The sequence below is a fragment of the Oryx dammah genome, unplaced genomic scaffold, assembly GCF_014754425.2.
Source record: "Oryx dammah isolate SB20612 unplaced genomic scaffold, SCBI_Odam_1.1 HiC_scaffold_5, whole genome shotgun sequence".
NCBI classification, from domain to species: domain Eukaryota; kingdom Metazoa; phylum Chordata; class Mammalia; order Artiodactyla; family Bovidae; genus Oryx; species Oryx dammah.
Window position 1 is genome coordinate 30,430,073 of NW_024070189.1, and position 18,247 is coordinate 30,448,319.

Genomic DNA, 18,247 nt, shown 5'->3' on the forward strand with positions numbered 1-18,247 from the left:
AAATGCTTCAGGTTGTTTCAGCTCCCTTATCAACCAAAGGACGCGGTCCTAGCTGAGCAGCACACTGGCTGAGTGCCTCGTGATGGACTGCGATTCTGGGGACATAAGATCCCCAATCACGAAGGCAGGCCAAACCAAGACTAATAAATCAAAGGAAGCTTCAGAAAAGGAGCAGAGCCTACTGCCCCTGCCTGGGAGAACCATGAGTGCCTTATCTGGCTTCTGTGAAAAGAAAAAGATCATTGCGGAGCCAGAATTAGAAAAGCCTCGCGCTCCATCGTTTCTCCCATCTGAGCCAGATGAAATATCCTCTGGGGAGGCTTCAGGAAATGCCCCGAAGGAATGACAGTTGATATTAGCTGAATGGGTGAAAGAGCACAGACAGAGATGGAAATACTGGGCTTTTTTCAACTGTGAACTTAACCCAAGAGTCTGACATTTACACAGACTCAGGGCAGAGGCTTGCACTTCCAAGGCATGACCGCAAGGTGGCCTCAGTCTGTAATAGGGTCCCCGTGGTCCAGGCTGCGGAGGGATGACTTTTAAAAAACACAAAACATCTTTCTACCCAGAGGCTTTCCCGTGGTAACTCATAAGTAAGAAGTTCAAGTCCCCAGAGCTTTAATAAACTTAACAAGGCTTTAATTTTATAGCGGGAGACACATTTTAAAAGCTGAGCCCTCCTTGTAGACCTCTACCTTTAAGTATGTTTCCAAGTTTGCAAACCATGCCAAGAGCAGACTAGAGTGGTCTTAAATAAGATACAATGCTTGTTTCTTTCTTAATGCACCTTGTAATTTGCACACGAGCCACAACACTTTATTCTCTTATTAATGGGTTTGAGTGTGTTTAACACCGCAAGCCATAAATAGCAAAGCGATGGATTAGACCAGGTTCTCTTTATTTTCCTGCCAATTGTCAGAAAGTGATGTGGGGTATGGGGTACCCCTCCTTACTGGGTTTTTCTCTACCACTCGTCAACACACCCTCAACTCCACCTCCCGCCTCTAACCAACAACCAACCCCTGTCTCCATCAGCCAAGAAAAAAAAAAAAACAACAACACAGTCTGGTTTCTCATTGGAGAGCGTGCCTATTGAGCAGTTCAGTTATTGAGATTAATAAGCTGCCAGTTTCCAAGGAAGACTAAGAAAACTACCAAATTAAAGTGCACTGCAACGTGAAATGCTGTTGGTGGCCAGGCGGGATCATGGTGTCAAAAAGGCAAGGTAAAGCTATAAACTAAGGCTGAGTTTGAAAAGCTAACCTAAAGGTCTCATTAATTTCCATGTTGCTTCTGATGAGAATTTAGAGGGGGCATAATGTTTTGCAATATGGAGAAATCATGCTGCCTACTGATTTGAAAAGTGTTAGAATGCATTTGGTTCACCCAGAATGAATTCTAGTTTTACACCTCACTCGAAAACATTTTAAAAAATGGCAGGTGGGGGGGTGGAGCAAACAGGTTACCTTGGTTTAATATTCTCAAGATCAAGCTTGTCAGGGATTCTGTCAGAAAATTAATCCTTAGGTAGAAAAATCAATCTAAGAACAAGTGGAGAAGAGTCTTCAGGTTCAGTATGGTGGGGATGTTTCTACAATCTCATTGCTTCTCCATGAAAACCTTATTTACTAAAGGTCATTAGGCTTGATTCCCAAATATGCATTCCTCATAAAGCTTCCAGATGAGGCTAAGATTACTTGGTCTTGAAGATAAAAAGTAGGTTTTCCGAAATGCTGATACCCAAATTAGATTCCTGGGATTCCCTGTGCCACTTGTCAAGCCCAACATGCTCCATTCTTGATCAGAGCACTTCCTGGGTGTTCATCACAACTTTCTGGGTGTCCCTACATGAGCAATGACCAAATGTCCATCCAGCATACTCAAGGCAGTGTGGCTTTCTCCTGCCAACCTGGCAAAGTCCTGTTTGGAAGATAAACCTCCTGCAAATCACAGGGCTAAAAAAATGTAGCAGTGCTTTTTATTTCTGCAGCTTCAATTTACTCTCGCAATTTATTATAGGCAGAGCATTAAACCTCTGAACTCAGCTCACATGTATCCCATACTGTTGCCACCATGGTCCTTTGAGGCTTCAGATTTACCATTCCAGGTGGCTGTCAGTCTTGTAGAGCTGAAGACAAGGGTCCCTTATATCTTGCCTAGCTTATGATTTTGTCAGTGACCAACTCTATGTCTAGTCACAGACTGGGATTCATCCCTCAGATCATTTCTTGCCTCACATCACTTATAATGCATTAATTTCATCATTTCCATGGCCTGGGTAAATTTTCATTGGATAATAAGTATCATTTTGTTTTGTTCTGTTCTTCTAGTTTCAAAGACATTATCATGTGATGGGAATATGGCACGTGGAGTCAGGTAGACCCAAGTTTCAGTCCCAGTCCTGCCACCTACTTATTTGGAGATGTGCAGGTAATTTCATCTTCTCAAGTCTCAGTTTTCATTTATTTAAAATAGGGATAAGTAACATACACTCAACAGAAGAGTTAAAGGGTTCAATGGGATCATGCCTGTAAAACTAAGTATTGAGCAAAAACTGGTTGATAAAGTTGTTATTCACAGAACTATACAATCATGTAGAATAATTAAGTTGAACAAAATTTCTGGAGAGTTTTTTTTTTTTAAGAGAAAAATCAACTGCTAAGAACTTTGGATACAGTGAAAGTGAAAAGTGAAAGTCGCTCCTGTGTCTGACTCTTTGTGACCTTGTAGATTATATAGTCCATGGAATTCTCTAAGCCAGAATACTGGAGTGGGTAGCCTTTCCCTTCTCCAGGGGATCTTCCCAACCCAGGGATCAAACCCAGGTTTCTAGCATTGCAGGTGGATTCTTTACCAGCTGAGCCACAAAGGAAACCCAAGAAAAGTGGAGTTGGATACACTAACTATGCTATTATTTGTAAATGGATGTGCTTCTATGTTACATCTATTATTTTAGAATCAAAATAAGTCTGGCCAATAACAGCAACTCAATACTCTTGTTGCCTCAGAGATTTAAGAGGTGGAAAACTGAACTTGTTTTTTAATTGACATCACTATTCACTCAGCCTCTTAAATAAAAAAACTGGGTATTGTGCTCACGTCTGTCTAACCAACATCCTGACATTCCAGCCATCATTAATTTCACTGATTCTACCTTTAGTACATTCCCCATACCTCTGAATGTTCACCTTCTGGTCAGATTGGTAGGAGAAAGGCAGACAGCTCTGATACTGCGTTTCCTAATGGAAACGCCACCATTTTTCATCTTAACCATGGCAGTATTCTCCAAATTGCACCCTCAGTCTTACTGTACCTCTCCCCAACCCCCTACCTATTAACCATAAGGCAGCTACCACAATTGAAAGCAAAACAAAACTATTTATATACTATTTCAGCCTTCTGTTTAAAACGCGTTAGTGACCTTTCACTGTCGTGGGGGAGAGTCCAGAATCTTTAAAGCAGCCCCAAACCATGCTCTGTCCTGCCCTTGCCTGTCTTTCTAGTTTGCTTTCTCTTCCTGGAATCATAGCACTTCTCCTCCCACTGGATCATGGTTTTCACCACCAAGAACATTCTTTAAGTCTAATTAACACCTACTCATCCTTAGGGCTCAGCTTATATGCCAATTTCTCCTGAGTCTGGCTTCTCTATACCTCACATGGCACTTAATACATTTGTCATTGTAGGGTCACAGGCCTAATCTTTTGCTCACATTCTGTCTACAGCCTAGAATCTACAAAAAGACAAGGACTTGCTTTTCTTATTCTTCAATGCCTGGCATCTGGTTGGGTCTCATAGATGTTTCTCTAATGAGTAATGGATGACCATTTCAAAAAGTAACTTGCAAACGTGTTTGCAGCTTGAGGATCTTGATGGCTACTCTGATATTGTGGGGTAAAAGCAAACTCAGAGGGAAGTTTTGTTCTGCTTAGGGATTTTCTTTAGTGACCTGCTACCAGAGAGAGATTCCGAGAAAGAAGCTTGCTTCAGCAAAATGCACGATGGAAGAAGTTAGGTTCTGTCACTGAGCTACTTTTTACTACTTTAGACAAAGAGAAGCTGACTTCAGAAACTCCCAAAGAAGCAGCTGGTCAGAAGGATTCCTGACCTTGTTGCTCTCAAGAGAGGAAGGAGGAAATAGGTGGTATCAACTCAGAATTACCCATGGACCTTGTTCTAAGACCTTCTGCAAGTAGGCTGAGAGAAAGATGGTTGAGGAGAGTGATTTTGTAGACCACCCAGGCTGTTTGCAAATAGTTCCTCTGCCCTATGTTTTGTTTCTCTTGGCTTATATTATGGTTTACACATGAACTGATTATTTTGGGTAGTATGCATTTTTTATTTATATGGTTAACACTGATACAGAACTTTCCTTATAAGCTTTTTTTGTCTTGTGTTAAATTCCAAATTTGTACAGTGCTGTTTTCTGGCTATGCCTCCTTAACCAGCACCTTGATTCTACTTGTCATAGAACAAAAAATGGAAAAAGCACAGTCCAGGGAAGATCTAACATGCCTCATTAAGACTGATGGGAACATCAACAAGCAATGCAGGGGGCAAGGGCTTGTTCCTTGCTGGTCTAAAGAAACACCTTGGATTTGGCTTGGAGTCTTTGGGGTGGCAGAATGCCTACCCATCACCTTCCAGAGTTATGAAATTCTTCCATCATGCCCAGAAGTCTAGATTAATGAGATCCAGGGTGGTGAAGTTTTGTTTGTAAATTTCCATTGCACTTTCACAGTTGATGACTACATCATAATCAGCCTCCAGAATGTCTTGCCTTCAATGGTTCTCTCTTTCCAATGTGGTTAATCAATTCTTATTTGATATGAAAGACATGAATGGGAATCCTAGTATGATATCATTACCCTAACTTAAGAGCTTCCATTTCCTACATTTGCTTGGTGGGTAAGAAAATGACACCATTAAATTAACAATATTTAAGCACTGGAGTGAGGGAAATTGTTCACTTCTACAGTTTCCAAGACTATACAGAAAAATCACTGAAGAATGGGAACAAATGATGCCATAATCTTTGATTTTTTTTTTCTCCACTCATCTACTAGGTAAAACTCTTATTTATCCTTCCAAACCCAGCTCAAACAGCCCCTCCGCTGGAAAACTTTTCCTGAACATCTGGAATAGTTAATTATGATGTCAACTGTTCAACCCCTGTAACTTACAGACTGCCATTATTGTAAATACTGCATGATCTTTCTGTTTATGTGCCTATATCCTTTTTTAGGCTGTATGAGGGAAGAATACATGTTTTAATCATAATCTCCCCAGTACCTAACATAGCACTTAGTATTTTCAAGAGACTCCGTAAATATTTGCTAATAAAAGACTGAATAAATAATACCTAAAAGAGAAACATAAAGTTCAACAATTCAATACAAGACCAGTTGCACACCCAAATTACATGTATTCAGTTCATGGATGGAATTTCAAATATCTGGGTTTGATTTTAGTAGTGGCCCATCTCAAGGGACTTACATTCTTTAATTCTTGGCCCTTGAATGTACTGATCAGAGAGCATCTGATACTGTTCTTGCCTTCTGATAGGCTTCAAGGTTTTGGCCATTTTATTAATTCTTCAAGCTTGCTTCCTCTAAAAGCACTGAGAAACTCCAATCCTAGGAGAAATGCTAAGTACTCTAATAACCTGAAGAAGGACTCAACAGGTTGGAAGGCATGTTCTGGGAGAACTTCAGGAGAGCAGGAAGAGGGTATGCTTGGTTTGCTGGTCCTCTCCCCCAGATCTTTTCAAGGGAAATATTTATTGCCAATCACATCAGAATGTGATGGGTGACAGGAGATACCCTCAGGCAATGTATGTGTTCTCATCACCAATAAGAGACTCTTTGTGAGGAATGGACATTCTGATGGATCTTTCCCTGATGATGTGACAATCAAGGCAATAACTGTAGGTCTGTGATCAGATATCTCACCATCTTATGTATAGAAACCACCAGAGTTCCATCCAGTGTCTCATAATTTACCATCTCACTGACGCTCTAGAATGCTTGCAAGTTTATGCTTTGCAAGACCCCCAAATCTACATTCTGAATTTTTTAAATGGTGACCACAATGATTTCTTCCTACTTCACTGAAATGCTTCCAGGCTTGATTGAGACAGTGCATTTAAACCACTAATATTGGCATATACAAAGTACACAATAAAAACTGGTTGGTATTGGTGATGGTAGTCCTCTTTTTTCCTTTTTCTCCTCCTTTTCCCCAATATCTACTACACTTCTTCTACCCTTTCTCCTCCTCCATCTTACCCACTGTGCATAGCCTCATGTCTAGTGACTATTAATATTTTTCAAATAATGGTCTGTTAATGTGAAAATAGACTGACTAGTACCCAACAAACTCTATCGCAGTTCATAAATATAAGGAAGAAAAAAGAAAATCTTATCCAGTCTTAAAGACCACCACCAACTATGAAAATATACTAGCCTGGTAGACTAGTTAGCTTTCAGCCTGGAACCCTTCCATAAAGCTACTTATTAGTGGGTTATTATATCAATGCAAATGTTCAAACCTATCTATTATATATAATATATGCATATGGTTTCTATTGAGTTTACTTATTGTAAACCTTAGAGATTAAGAATGCAGGCATGGTTACAAATCACCTACACTGGTTAGAAAATAAAATGCATTAAAGCTTGAAGTGACTATAGTGACAGTGGTGTTCAACGTATTCAAGATCTTATTAATAACACAAAAATATTAGAGATAAACAACATGAAATGCTATGGCTTGCATAATTATTTCCAGCTGCATGCAGAAAATTCACTGGCCATTACCAGAAAGATTACAGATTATTTTTGTCTTTAAACCTAAGTTATTAAAGTTTAAAAACTATGTGAGAACTTTCTAAAGGTTCAGTACGAATTAGCCCCATTCTCTATTTGGTCTCCATGGTTCTTCTGGGCTAGGAAACAGTGACTACTGAAGTACCCACACCATGAAAGTGCCTGGGGATGGAAAAACAAGAGCATTCCAATATCTGGTCGACCCACTGCCAATTACACTGTAGCCTGCCACGCTGCGACCAATGCCCCTTCCTCCAGGTCACTAAGGCAAGGGTGATTTTGGAAGACCAGAAGCAAAGGTGAGAAAAGGACAGAAGCAAACACAAAACAAAGCCAGACCTGGAGATCACTTTCCATCTCTTCCCTTTCAACATAAACGCTGCCCCTTTTTTCTTGTTTGTTTTTTCCTACACTGTTGTTTGCCCCTCAGGCATCAAGCTGTTAAAAAGTGTGTACAGGAGGGATTAAAGAAAGACTGCATGTTGGATGAAATATAAATTAAAATTATACTTCTGTCAGTCTGGAATCGGGGATTGTTTCTCAAGGTCTCCCCAAACACTTAATTTCAAATGAGTCTTCATTTATTACTTCAGGAAAGGCTAAATGCATAATTTATCAGCAGCTTTCAGTCAATATACCCTTATAAGCATGTTTCCCATGAGCCTTTGTGTAAAAATATGTTATGCTAATTCTATTAGTTGGGTACACAGGAGCTGTCGAAGAAAGTAAACATGCATTAAAGGGAGACACGCGTGAACAAAAGAAATACCCATCAACCTGCTGTCCAGGGTGGAATCACCAAGGGAACAGCCGGAGCTGGTCAACTTGTCCCACAACATAGGCGTGGTTTTCACCCCACCAGAGCTCTGCGCCACCCTGAGGCTCTGGGAGGGTGAGGCAGGAAGGAGGCATATGTGATCACGATGGGGACTTACCGGGTCTCCAGCGGCACGTTGCTGTTCAGCACCCAGCTGTCCTGAAGCTGAACGGACTCAGGTGTGGTGGCCAGGTCATTGGGCGCGGGAGCCGGGGCGTGGATCTGACTCCGTCGGTTGGTCAGCGAGTTCCTGTTGAGGGAGTTGGCAGACGAGTGGTGATGGGACAGCGTGTGGTTGTGCGGGGGTGGCAGAGGGGGCCTCAGAGTCGACTGGCTGTGGTGGTTTGGAGGGCCTGGGAAAAGAGGAAAGAGAAATGGCGGTCAGGGGCTGCTGGCAGCAGCCAACACTCTATCTGGAACCAAAGACTTGATATTGACAAGTGCTGAACATCACCAACCAGAAATGCAGGTAAGACTACATCAAGCATCCCAGGGTCAGTTACTAATAAACAGTATGCCTTGATTTGCCTTTAGGCAGGCATCAAATCGGAGAAGGCAATGGTACCCCACTCCAGTACTCTTGCCTGGAAAATCCCATGGACGGAGGAGCCTGGTAGGCTGCAGTCCATGAGGTCGCTAAGGGTCGGACACGACTGAGCGACTTCACTTTCAATTTTCACTTTCATACATTGGAGAAGGAAATGGCAACCTACTCTAGTATTCTTGCCTGGAGAATCCCAGGGACGAGGGAGGCTGGTGGGCTGCCGTCTATGGGGTCACATAGAGTCAGACACGACTGAAGTGACTTAGCAGTAGCAGGCATCAGATGATGAATGAGAAGCTAGGTTAGTAAAACCAGGCTGGTGAGGGCTGACCAGTGGGAATTATTTGGAACTTATTGATTCCATAAGGAAAGTCATGTGACATTCAAGGATGACCATTGTTGTAACAAGTTCCCAGTCCATTTCCTGGTAAGCCAGGATACCCCATACGTTCTTTAAACAATGTCCAAAAAGGGGGGAGGGAGTGGGCTTCCCTGGGAGTCCAGTATTAGGCTCCACAATTCCACTGCAGGGTGCATGGGTTCCATCCCTGGTTGGGGAACTCCTACATGTTGTGAAGTGTGGCCAAAATAAAGATAAAAAGAAATAACAGTATGGCATCTTTCTGAAGGTATAAGAATATAGCATAATGGAAGTCAGGGAGTAGCAACTTTAAACACCTGTCAGGGGCCAGGCAGGAAAGTGAAGTGGATTGAGGTGAACAGGAGCAGATAGGGAACAGCCTTCACTCAGATCAAGGCTCACGTGGCTATTTAGGGGTTAGAGATCAAGGCAACTGATCTTCCGGTTTTTCTAGGAAAGCTGAAGATCTGGACTTTTAGAGTTTTTAAAAAATGTTGACAATGAAAATATATATGCATGTGTTTTTGGTATGTGTATTTATATATATGTATACACACACATATATATATATTTTATATATACACACACATATATACATACATATGACTACATATGACTTCCCTGGAGGCTCAGATGGTAAAGAATCCACCTGCAATGCGGGAAACCCTGGTTCGATCCCTGGGTCAGGAAGATCCCCCCCGGAGAAGGGAATAGCAACCCACTCCAGTATTCTTGCCTGGAGAATTTCATGGGCAGAGGAGCCTGGTGGACTATAGTCCACTGGGTCTCAAAGAGTCGGACACAACTGAGCGACTAACACTTTCACTTTTACATTTATACACAATCACATGTATATATGTATACCTTTTTAAAAATGAGAGTTAACAAAACACACCTATGAGCTCACTCAGATCAGGGGCTTGATAACATCTGTCCTCTGAGAGATGAACCCTGAGGACTCGGTCTCTGGAGAAAGTCAGGGTTGATGTTTTCAAACCGTGACCCTTACTCAAAATTGCATCCTAGTTTCTAATCTTGAAATCCTCCATCCTTGCAGGAAAATCACAAAAAGGACAACCACACCCCTCTACATATTTGCCTGTAAATATGACCAAGGATGACAATCCCATCCACGGTTTTCCTGGCAATCCGTTCTCCATCTACAAAGTGAAATATTTTAAGCGTAATGATAATGAAAGCAGTTCACTATGCAATGCAAGCCTATAATTTGGTTTTAATGGCTGCTGAAACATGACTTTTAATTTGTGTCCTTTGAGAAAGTTTATTTTTTGAAGCCTCCAGTCGGGCTTGGCAGCCCACCAGGTGACTGCCGAGCCTTGTCATTTTGGCCCCTGCCAACTTTGAAAATCCTCAGCCCCTGCTGTCCTGGCTCTAAGAAGTTGGCTCAAGTCATTTAAACAAGCAATTTGACACAAATTTCAACTACTTGTCTCCTTATGTGGCCAGGCTACATCTCCGAAAGGTGTAATCTACATTCCATGGCTCCTGGGAAGCTTGCAGAAACGTTCTGAGAGAAAGGCAACATGTCAAGAAGATACTAGGTTTGGGGAGCATCGTGACCACTGCAAACGGAAAGAAAAATGCAGAGGAAAGTGGTTCCTTGAAGTTTGTGTCTCTGGGCTGAAATGACTTGGGTGATTTTTTTTTGGTGGGGGGGGGTGTTGTGTATGTTAAAAGACAACTAAAACTAAAACCTGGTGGGAAATGCCACCATACAGTTGTATAGATTTTTAACTTGCGTCCTCCAAATGAACCTGTTAATTCGTATTTTCCATTCTGCACCACTGACATTTTAAATATAACTTTGAGGGAGTTCCATTGCTGTAGCAGGCTATTATATTTTCTGGCATTGTTGTCTGTCTTGCAATGTATTATTATATAGTTATTTAGCATTTGTCTGTCTTGTATTAGTGGAAAGAGGGGAGAAAAGGGGGTGAAATGATGTAATAATGATCCTTCAGAGATGCTATCTAAGCCCCTCACACAAGGTTAATGAATTCTCATGCCTTTCTTTCTCCCCCTCTCAACTCCCATCCAAGTGGTGTCATTATTCTCCATTAGTTAGGTAATTATGAGCCTTGCCTCGGGAAGGCGAGATGAATCAGAGTACAAGCGAGAACCCCTCCTCCCCAGCCCCCGAGCCCTAACTTTGCATCTCCCTCGGCCCTCAGCCCCCACCCTCCAGCTCTCCAGCTACACCCTCCCAAAGTACAAAGAGGCCGTGTGAGGGATTTCATTCACTAAGTGGGACACCAGGACCCTCCTGCTTCCGGTCTGTTCTCCCTGAGCTGAGATTTCTCTGCCTGCTCCAGCCTGGGTGGTCTTTTCCTGTCCATCTGTGTTCCCTGTGGGTGGAATTCCTGTGGTTGTCTTCCTGCGGACACAGCCGGCGGTGGTGCCCAGAGGGGGAACGGAAGCACCCACCTGGGTGTTGTATGGTATGTTTCCAACAGACAGAGGGTGAGTTTTCCAATTAATTCTCCTTTTCTCCTTAAGAGAAGGCCTAGGGTTTCATGGTGGGGAGTGGGTGAGGGGGTGGTTGAGGGATGGAGAAGGATAAACAGGAGAAGATAAACGAATACTCAACTCTCCACTCACCGGGCCCTCCTATAAAGCCACAAGCTCTTTGCATATAAATCAAATGACCGATAGCAACAACAGAACAGTGGTCCCCCATCCTCAGTATTGAAGGATGCTCTCCTTATACTTTTGCTCACTTCCACTGTGACACTGGTCATATTTGCTCAATTATCTATTTATTCAAAACTCAAACTTCTGAACTAGGTGCAGGAGCTAGAAGGAAAAGATACTGACAAGAGAGGCAAATGCTATCACTGGGGATAAACAGAACGGTGCAGGAGCATCTGCAGGGGGCACTGAGCCAGTGGTTAGGAGATAATATCTAAAGAATTGGGTTCAAGGATCAAGTCTGCCCACTTTTGAGTTATGGGAACTTAGGCCTCAGACTTCATTTCTCTAATTATCAACATCCTTATCTGTCAAATGATGAAAACAGCAGCAACTACCCATAAGGTTGCTGTGAAAGGTAGGGAGGAAGGTGATTGTAAAGGGCTAAACATGCTACCTGTTGGCTGGCAAGTTCCCCCCAAACTGCGTGCATGGACCATTGCTTGGTTCTCGGGAACAGAAGGATAGATAAAAGAGTAAGTGCAGCTCTCAAGGAGCCCAGATTTAAGCAGAAAGAGTATGCCCAGAGTTCATCTCCCGAGGCAGGAGTCACAAACTGGCAGACCCCAAGCTGACTATTACCAAAAATTCAAGGTCAAGACTGTACATAGGGTTCCAGACTTCTGACTTCTCTTGAAAACAAATTGAAGATATCGAGTCTGTATTCCCTCATGGCAACAAGTGGATGGAGCCCAGCACCATTGGGTGGTTTTGTTTGTTTGCTTCCGTCATCAACCTAAACAACCCCTGTTACCTTCACCTGGTCAGATGTATGCATTTGTATTACTGGCTGGTAGACATTTACGCTTTTGGACTTCTGCCTGAACTCAGGGTTCCTTAGCATTCTGTGTGGGTCACGTATCTCTAATATAACAACACTTCTGCTACAGTTAATGATCTCAAGCACTTTTTGTGTTTGTTTTTGTCGCAGTCATCCAATATGTTTGCTGGATGTGACGGTTTTCTATTTCAAAAAATGCACACAATGGCAAGCAACATGCCTTACTGCTTTCTAGGAAGCTAAATGACATGAAAAAGTCATTCTCTAAGGCAAGTGTTGCCTTCAATCTACAGTGAAACAAAGATGAATACCTCAGCTTGATGAAGGAAGCTTCCTTCATGTCCATTCCGAGTTCCACGTATTTATTGGGCTTAATTCATGTACATCTTATTCATGGCTCTTCTATTACATAAATATGAAATCACATAGTCATATAACTGAGGCATGAATAACTATGTAGCATAAACACTTACATGTTATCAACCTAATAAGTATGCTATTAGCAGCAAAAGGCAGTTGTCATTAAAATCACTGTGTTAACCTATTATACTGCACCTGATTTATCCTGAAGTCAGAAATCTGGAATTTGTTTTTAGGTGCTGTGCAGCTTTTAGTCCTAGGAAGGAGCTATATATTGGTCCTTTGTTAAAAGCTAGGGTGGGACAGATAGGAATTCGAGCAAAAATAAGTTAATTCATGGAGAAGGTGCTTCCTGTAGATTTAAAAATGAAGTGCTTGAATGAACACTTAACTTGTACTGTTTGCTTATTTGGAATTGTTTGCTTGAACGGTCTATGCGGCTGAGGTTTCAGATGTGCTGTGGGACAGTTGCCAGCAATTCTGTTCCTGAAAGGGATGCTGTTTACATATTCTGTCCTTCCTAAATGCTAACTGGTTAACGGTGGAGTCTTAAAAATAAAGCAGTGCTTCTTGATCAGGTCACAATATCAATTCCAACATAGTTGTCTGGGATTACAAAATTTTAGAGTATCAACTCTTTTTGTAGAAAAATTTTTATGGAAGTATAGTTGAATTATAATATCACCTAAGTTTCAGGTGTACAGCACAGCAATTCAGTTATATATATAACTTTTCCCTTAAAAGTTATTTTGGAATACCAAGTATGGTTCCCTGTGCTATACGCTAGGTCTTTGGTGGGTTTATGGTAATGTGTATATATTAATCCAAGTCTCCTAATTTATCCCTCTCCTACCCCTCTTCCCCTTCGGTAACCATAAGTTTGTTTTCTGTGTATGTGATTCTGTTTTGGAAATAAGTTTATTTGTGCCTTTTTTTTCCTCTTCAGATTCAACCTATAAGCAATATAGTAGAATATTTGTCTTTCTCCAGTTTACTCTACCTAGTATGATAATCTCTAGATCCATTCATGTTGCTGCAAATGGCATTATTTCATTACTTTTTATGACTGAGTAATAGTCCATTGTACACACACACACACACATAAATATTAATACATACTGGAGTTTCATCACCCAGAAACTCCAGTCTGTCAACATTATCCCCACTTCTAGCATATTCTAGCTATTCTAGCATAATTGCTGTCAAGAAGGAACTTGCTTCAAAGATGAGGTTCAGGAGGCAGAGTTTGTGGTTAATTCATTATCCACAAATAAATAAATTAGGAGGGATAAATTAGGAAGCTGAGATTAACATATACACCTTCACTATATATAAAACAGATAATGAATATCACTCATTCTTGGAGATGGCATGCTAATTGTTGATCTTTAAAACTAATTGTTGATCTTTAAAAATTATATATATATATATACACACATACACACAAAAATACACACATACAATGGAGTCAACTTTTGTGTTGACTAGATGAGTGGTACTCAAACAGCATGTGGAAACCAGCAACGCCCACATTTTAAATAACGTGTAAAGAAAGAATTTTCTTTGGCGCTAAGGAAGTAAATTCACAATAACTGGCTATTGTTGCACTTTCCCTAAATAAACAGCTGGGGAGGTAGTCAGGCTGGGTCTACCTTTGCCAGGCAGGGTGTTGATGACAGTGGGAGGGCAGGGATGAACTCAGATAGCCTTGACTTGCCCACACCAATTATTCCTGGCGATTAAAAATGGTGATGAAATGTGTGAAAGAAAAAATAAAAGTAGAGGCCTGCCTAGCTGCCAACAATTTACTCATTCTTGGAGCTGGCATGCCAGTTGTTGGCCTTTAAAAATTTTAACCCTTCAGCCCCCAAGATAATGAATTAACCACAAACTCTCTGCCTTCTGAACCTCTTCTTTGGAGCCAGTTCCACCTTGACAGCATTTTGAAGATGCTGGAAGTGGGGATAATGTTGACAAAGACTCTGGAGTTTCTGGGTGATGAAAACTGGCACCAAGACACCCTGTTCAATTTTAACCTTGAATGGGCACCACAGGGAATCAGAGGTGAGCATTTTCAAGTCTCAGGTTAGAACTAAGGAGAGTGGAGGCTATTGCAGACGGCCAGGCTGGTGGTAAGTTGTGAACCCCTGTTTGGCCACTTATTAGCTATGTGATCCCTGGAAAGTTACGTATTTTTTTCTGAGTTTGTTTCTTCATGTGTAAGATGGGTATAGTCATTTTATTTCTTTCATATGATTGCTAGGATAATCAAATAAGAATATTTGTAGGGAGCCTAGCACAATTCTTGGCACTTTAGTAAGCTATCAATACATATCATTTTCTTTGCAATTAATAATACCAATAATAGTAATAACAGTGATAGCAACTATGGTTCTGGCGAAAGTGATGAATACCTCTTGAGGCACTCCAGTTTTCCCAGCTCTTTTAGGCAGCAGCTTTCACAGTGAGATATCTAATCAACATGTGGAGGCAAAATTACCATCCTCAGATCCCTTCTACCTTCAGATTCTGTCTGCAGAAGGGAATAGGGACTAAGTGACATTAATACAGGTGGTCTCGGGAGTATCTCTCTAAAAGCCTGCAGAAGTGGAACCTGGGATTCAGAGCTCTCTCATTTCCATAAACAAAACAACGATCATGACGACAAACCAATAATATTGAAAACAGATGCTATGAATTAAGCTCTCTCTGTGTGTCTGATCCCAGACTAAGGGCTGCACTTCAGTTATTTCAGAGTATTTCCACTCCCTTCTATGGGATAGGTTTTCTTATCATCTCCGTTTTACAGATCCAGAAGTTAGGCTCAGAGAGGTTAAGTAGTATGCTACTGGTCACACAGCTCAGTAAGCAATAAAGCTGGTGTTTGATCCCAGAGTCTCCTCCCCACTTTGCCCCATGCAGAGGAGCACAGGTTCTAGAAAGCATGCTCACAGGGAGGGAATGAGGACCCCTCCCCAGTTTGCTCAGGACCCTGCAAATCCCCGCCTGTCACATGGGTTCGATTCGCCGACAGGAAAAGTTGTCAGACTACTTTGGGCTTCCCTGGGGGTTCAGATGGTAAAGAATCTGCCTGCAATGCGCAAGACCTGGGTTCCATCCCTGGGTTGGGAAGATCCCCTCCAGAAGAAAGTGGCAACTCATTCCAGTGCTCCTGCCTGAAGAATTTCATGGACAGAGGAGGCTGGTGGGCTATGGTCCATGGGGTCACAAGAGTCGGACATGACTGAGTGACTAACACGCACACATACACTGCAAATACAGAGGAAAACTGGCTTGCTGTACTCTTCTACACATTGCTTAAATCGCAGAACCAGATCTCGTGAGAAAGTGGAGGGAATCTCCCCCTCACAGTATGGCTTGAATCAAGAGAAATAGGCCAGAACAGCCAAACTGCAGAGCAGTCTCTTTTCTGCGCCTCTCCAAAGGGCCCTCCCCGTGCTGCCTCCCTGCCTCCCAGAACCAGTGGCGGGAGGGATGAGCAGCAATTAGGTCTGCTGGAGGCGGAAACAAGGGCACGCTGCCCCGGCCTGTCCTGCTGGCTCTGATTGGCAGGCCTCTGCCAACAGCCCAGGGATGAGGGGACGGAGGATGATCCAGATTCAGCTTCCTCCTCCGTTTGGACAGAGCCTTACTTACCTGCCTCTAAGTACTGGACCCTGCAGACATTCAGCGAGCTCCCTCCTTCCCTTAACATCTACTGAATGATCGGTCTCCTAAAGAACAGACTCTTTATTTTTTATTATTGACCTACTGATGGCGTGTGGGATGGGTGACTTGTCTGTACTATTTCTTACATCTAACTGTGCTATTGTCAGGCTATTTCTCTGCATGTCAGAAGAGAGGAGAAAAGAAAGAATACAAGGTGAAGGAGAAGCCAAGTTACAGCCTCTTTCTCATCTCCCAGAGGGCCTCCCTGGCCCGGGCCTCTCAGTCTGCGTTGCACGGTTCTGGAGCCAGGAGGCTGGCCCTCCTGGAAAGACCCCATTCAGCCTGACCGGAGCACCAGAGAAGGAAAGGACAGTATTCACTCATAAGGAGTGATTTGTAGTTTACTTGCTTACACAAAATGTATGACCTCAGAGAAAAAGCATTCCAGGCACCTTTATGATGATACTCGCAAGGCAGACAATGTTGTCAGATTTACCTATGTTCATAAACAGCTAGGGTTCAGAGGGATATCTTAGCTCATCTAAGGACAATCGTTTGCATTTAATAAGCCCCACCTGTGTGATAAGCACTCTATATATTTCACCTTATTTAAAACTTATAATACTCTACTCAATATTCTGTGATAACCCAGAGGAGAAGAGAATCTGTAAAAGAGAGAAAATAAGTATGCATAACTGAATCACTTTGTTGTACACCTGAAACTAACCCAGCATTGCAAATAAACTCTACTCCAGTGAAATCAAAATTAAAAAAAAACTGAAGAAAAATTTGTAACAACGTTCAGAATAGATATTGTCCATTTCAAAGAGGAGGAAATGGAGGGGCAGGGAGGTTACATGATACAGGCTTCCTTTTGTACATTTCATATTTAACCACATTATATCCGGGCCCCTTTCCAGTGCACCATCTCTTTCATCACCCTTGGCAAAAAGGTTTGTATTATTTTTGGACCCTCTTGTGTTCTGCACGAGACTGTGAGCTCCTCCACCACAAGGAGCCTCTCTCTCTCGTTTTTATATCCCCAGCACAAGGCTCCAGCACCTGGCACGGAAACAGCACAGAATGAATGAAGGAGCAAATGAGCTGATGCCCCTGGAGGGTTCTGTTTGGTGAGCCTCAGCTCGGAGGAATCACAGTAGACTTCTGCCCCTGCTGCTTGAGCATTCCAGTTAACTCCCCTAGTTCCCATTGCCTCAGAAGATCCTTTAACAGGGAGAGGGCCAGACACAGGGGAGAGGTGACTTCCATCCCCTCTATTTTTATGTTTGGTCCTGGCTCTGCCTGACCTCCTACTCGTTTAATTTTTATTAATGACAACTTTACTGAGCTCTAATAAAATTTAGTCCTTAAAGTGCACATTTTAGTATTTTAAAAGTATATTCACCGAGATGTACAACCATCACTACTGTTTAATTTGAGGACATTTCTGTCACCCTCACTCCCCACAAGGAAACCCCATACCCACCAGAAGGTGCTGTCCAATTCCTCCTGTTACTTTCGGTTTCCCTGAATCTGCCTATTCTGGACATGGCATGTAAAGGGTGATCCCCTCCGGGATTTTATAATCACATTGCCTGTCTGCTGCGGAGCCCCGCTGGAACAAAGTTAGATCTCAGATGGGGAGGGGAGCACTTCATACCACTTAGAAAACATCTTTCCCAGGCAACCTGAAGCCAGTCCTTCACAGGCGCTTTTGGGCTGCTGTTGATATTTTTCCGGTGGAGATTGTTAGGTGATGGCCATTTGAGAGCCAATTGTGTACTTGAGGGTCTGAGGGGGATCCTGGAATTTGTTGCAGTGCTTCAGGCATGGCTGTAATCACAGCAGAGGGCCATTTCTGCTCAGCTAAAACCCAGCCGTGCACAGGCAGGAACTCTTGACGGAGAAGGAAGGGAGAGGGAACTTTTGCATCAGGTGCCAAGCCAGCAGCTACCCTTGAATTACGAGCTTCAAGTTGCTCGTTGGTTTGGGACCGTCCTGCCCCAGGTGAGCAAGTTCTCACCTCTGGTGGGTCGGAAAGGGGTTTTAATCTGAAGTGCTACATTATTTTTACCACACCCTTCCCTATATTCACTCCTTACTTTCTTATTTTTCTCACTCCTTGCTTTCTTAAATCATCAGGAAAGTATCACTTGAGATCAGTGTCAACTCCATT

General features: G+C 42.5%; 1 protein-coding gene across 1 annotated transcript in view; it reads right to left on the reverse strand.

The window, feature by feature from the left end:
• TENM2 (teneurin transmembrane protein 2) overlaps positions 1–18,247 on the reverse strand; it is a 761,851-nt gene that overhangs the window by 332,372 nt on the left and 411,232 nt on the right. Inside the window, exon 3 of the mRNA XM_040239453.1 lies at positions 7,766–8,000. Coding sequence (XP_040095387.1) covers positions 7,766–8,000 — 235 coding nt within the window. The remainder of the gene's footprint in view (positions 1–7,765; positions 8,001–18,247) is intronic.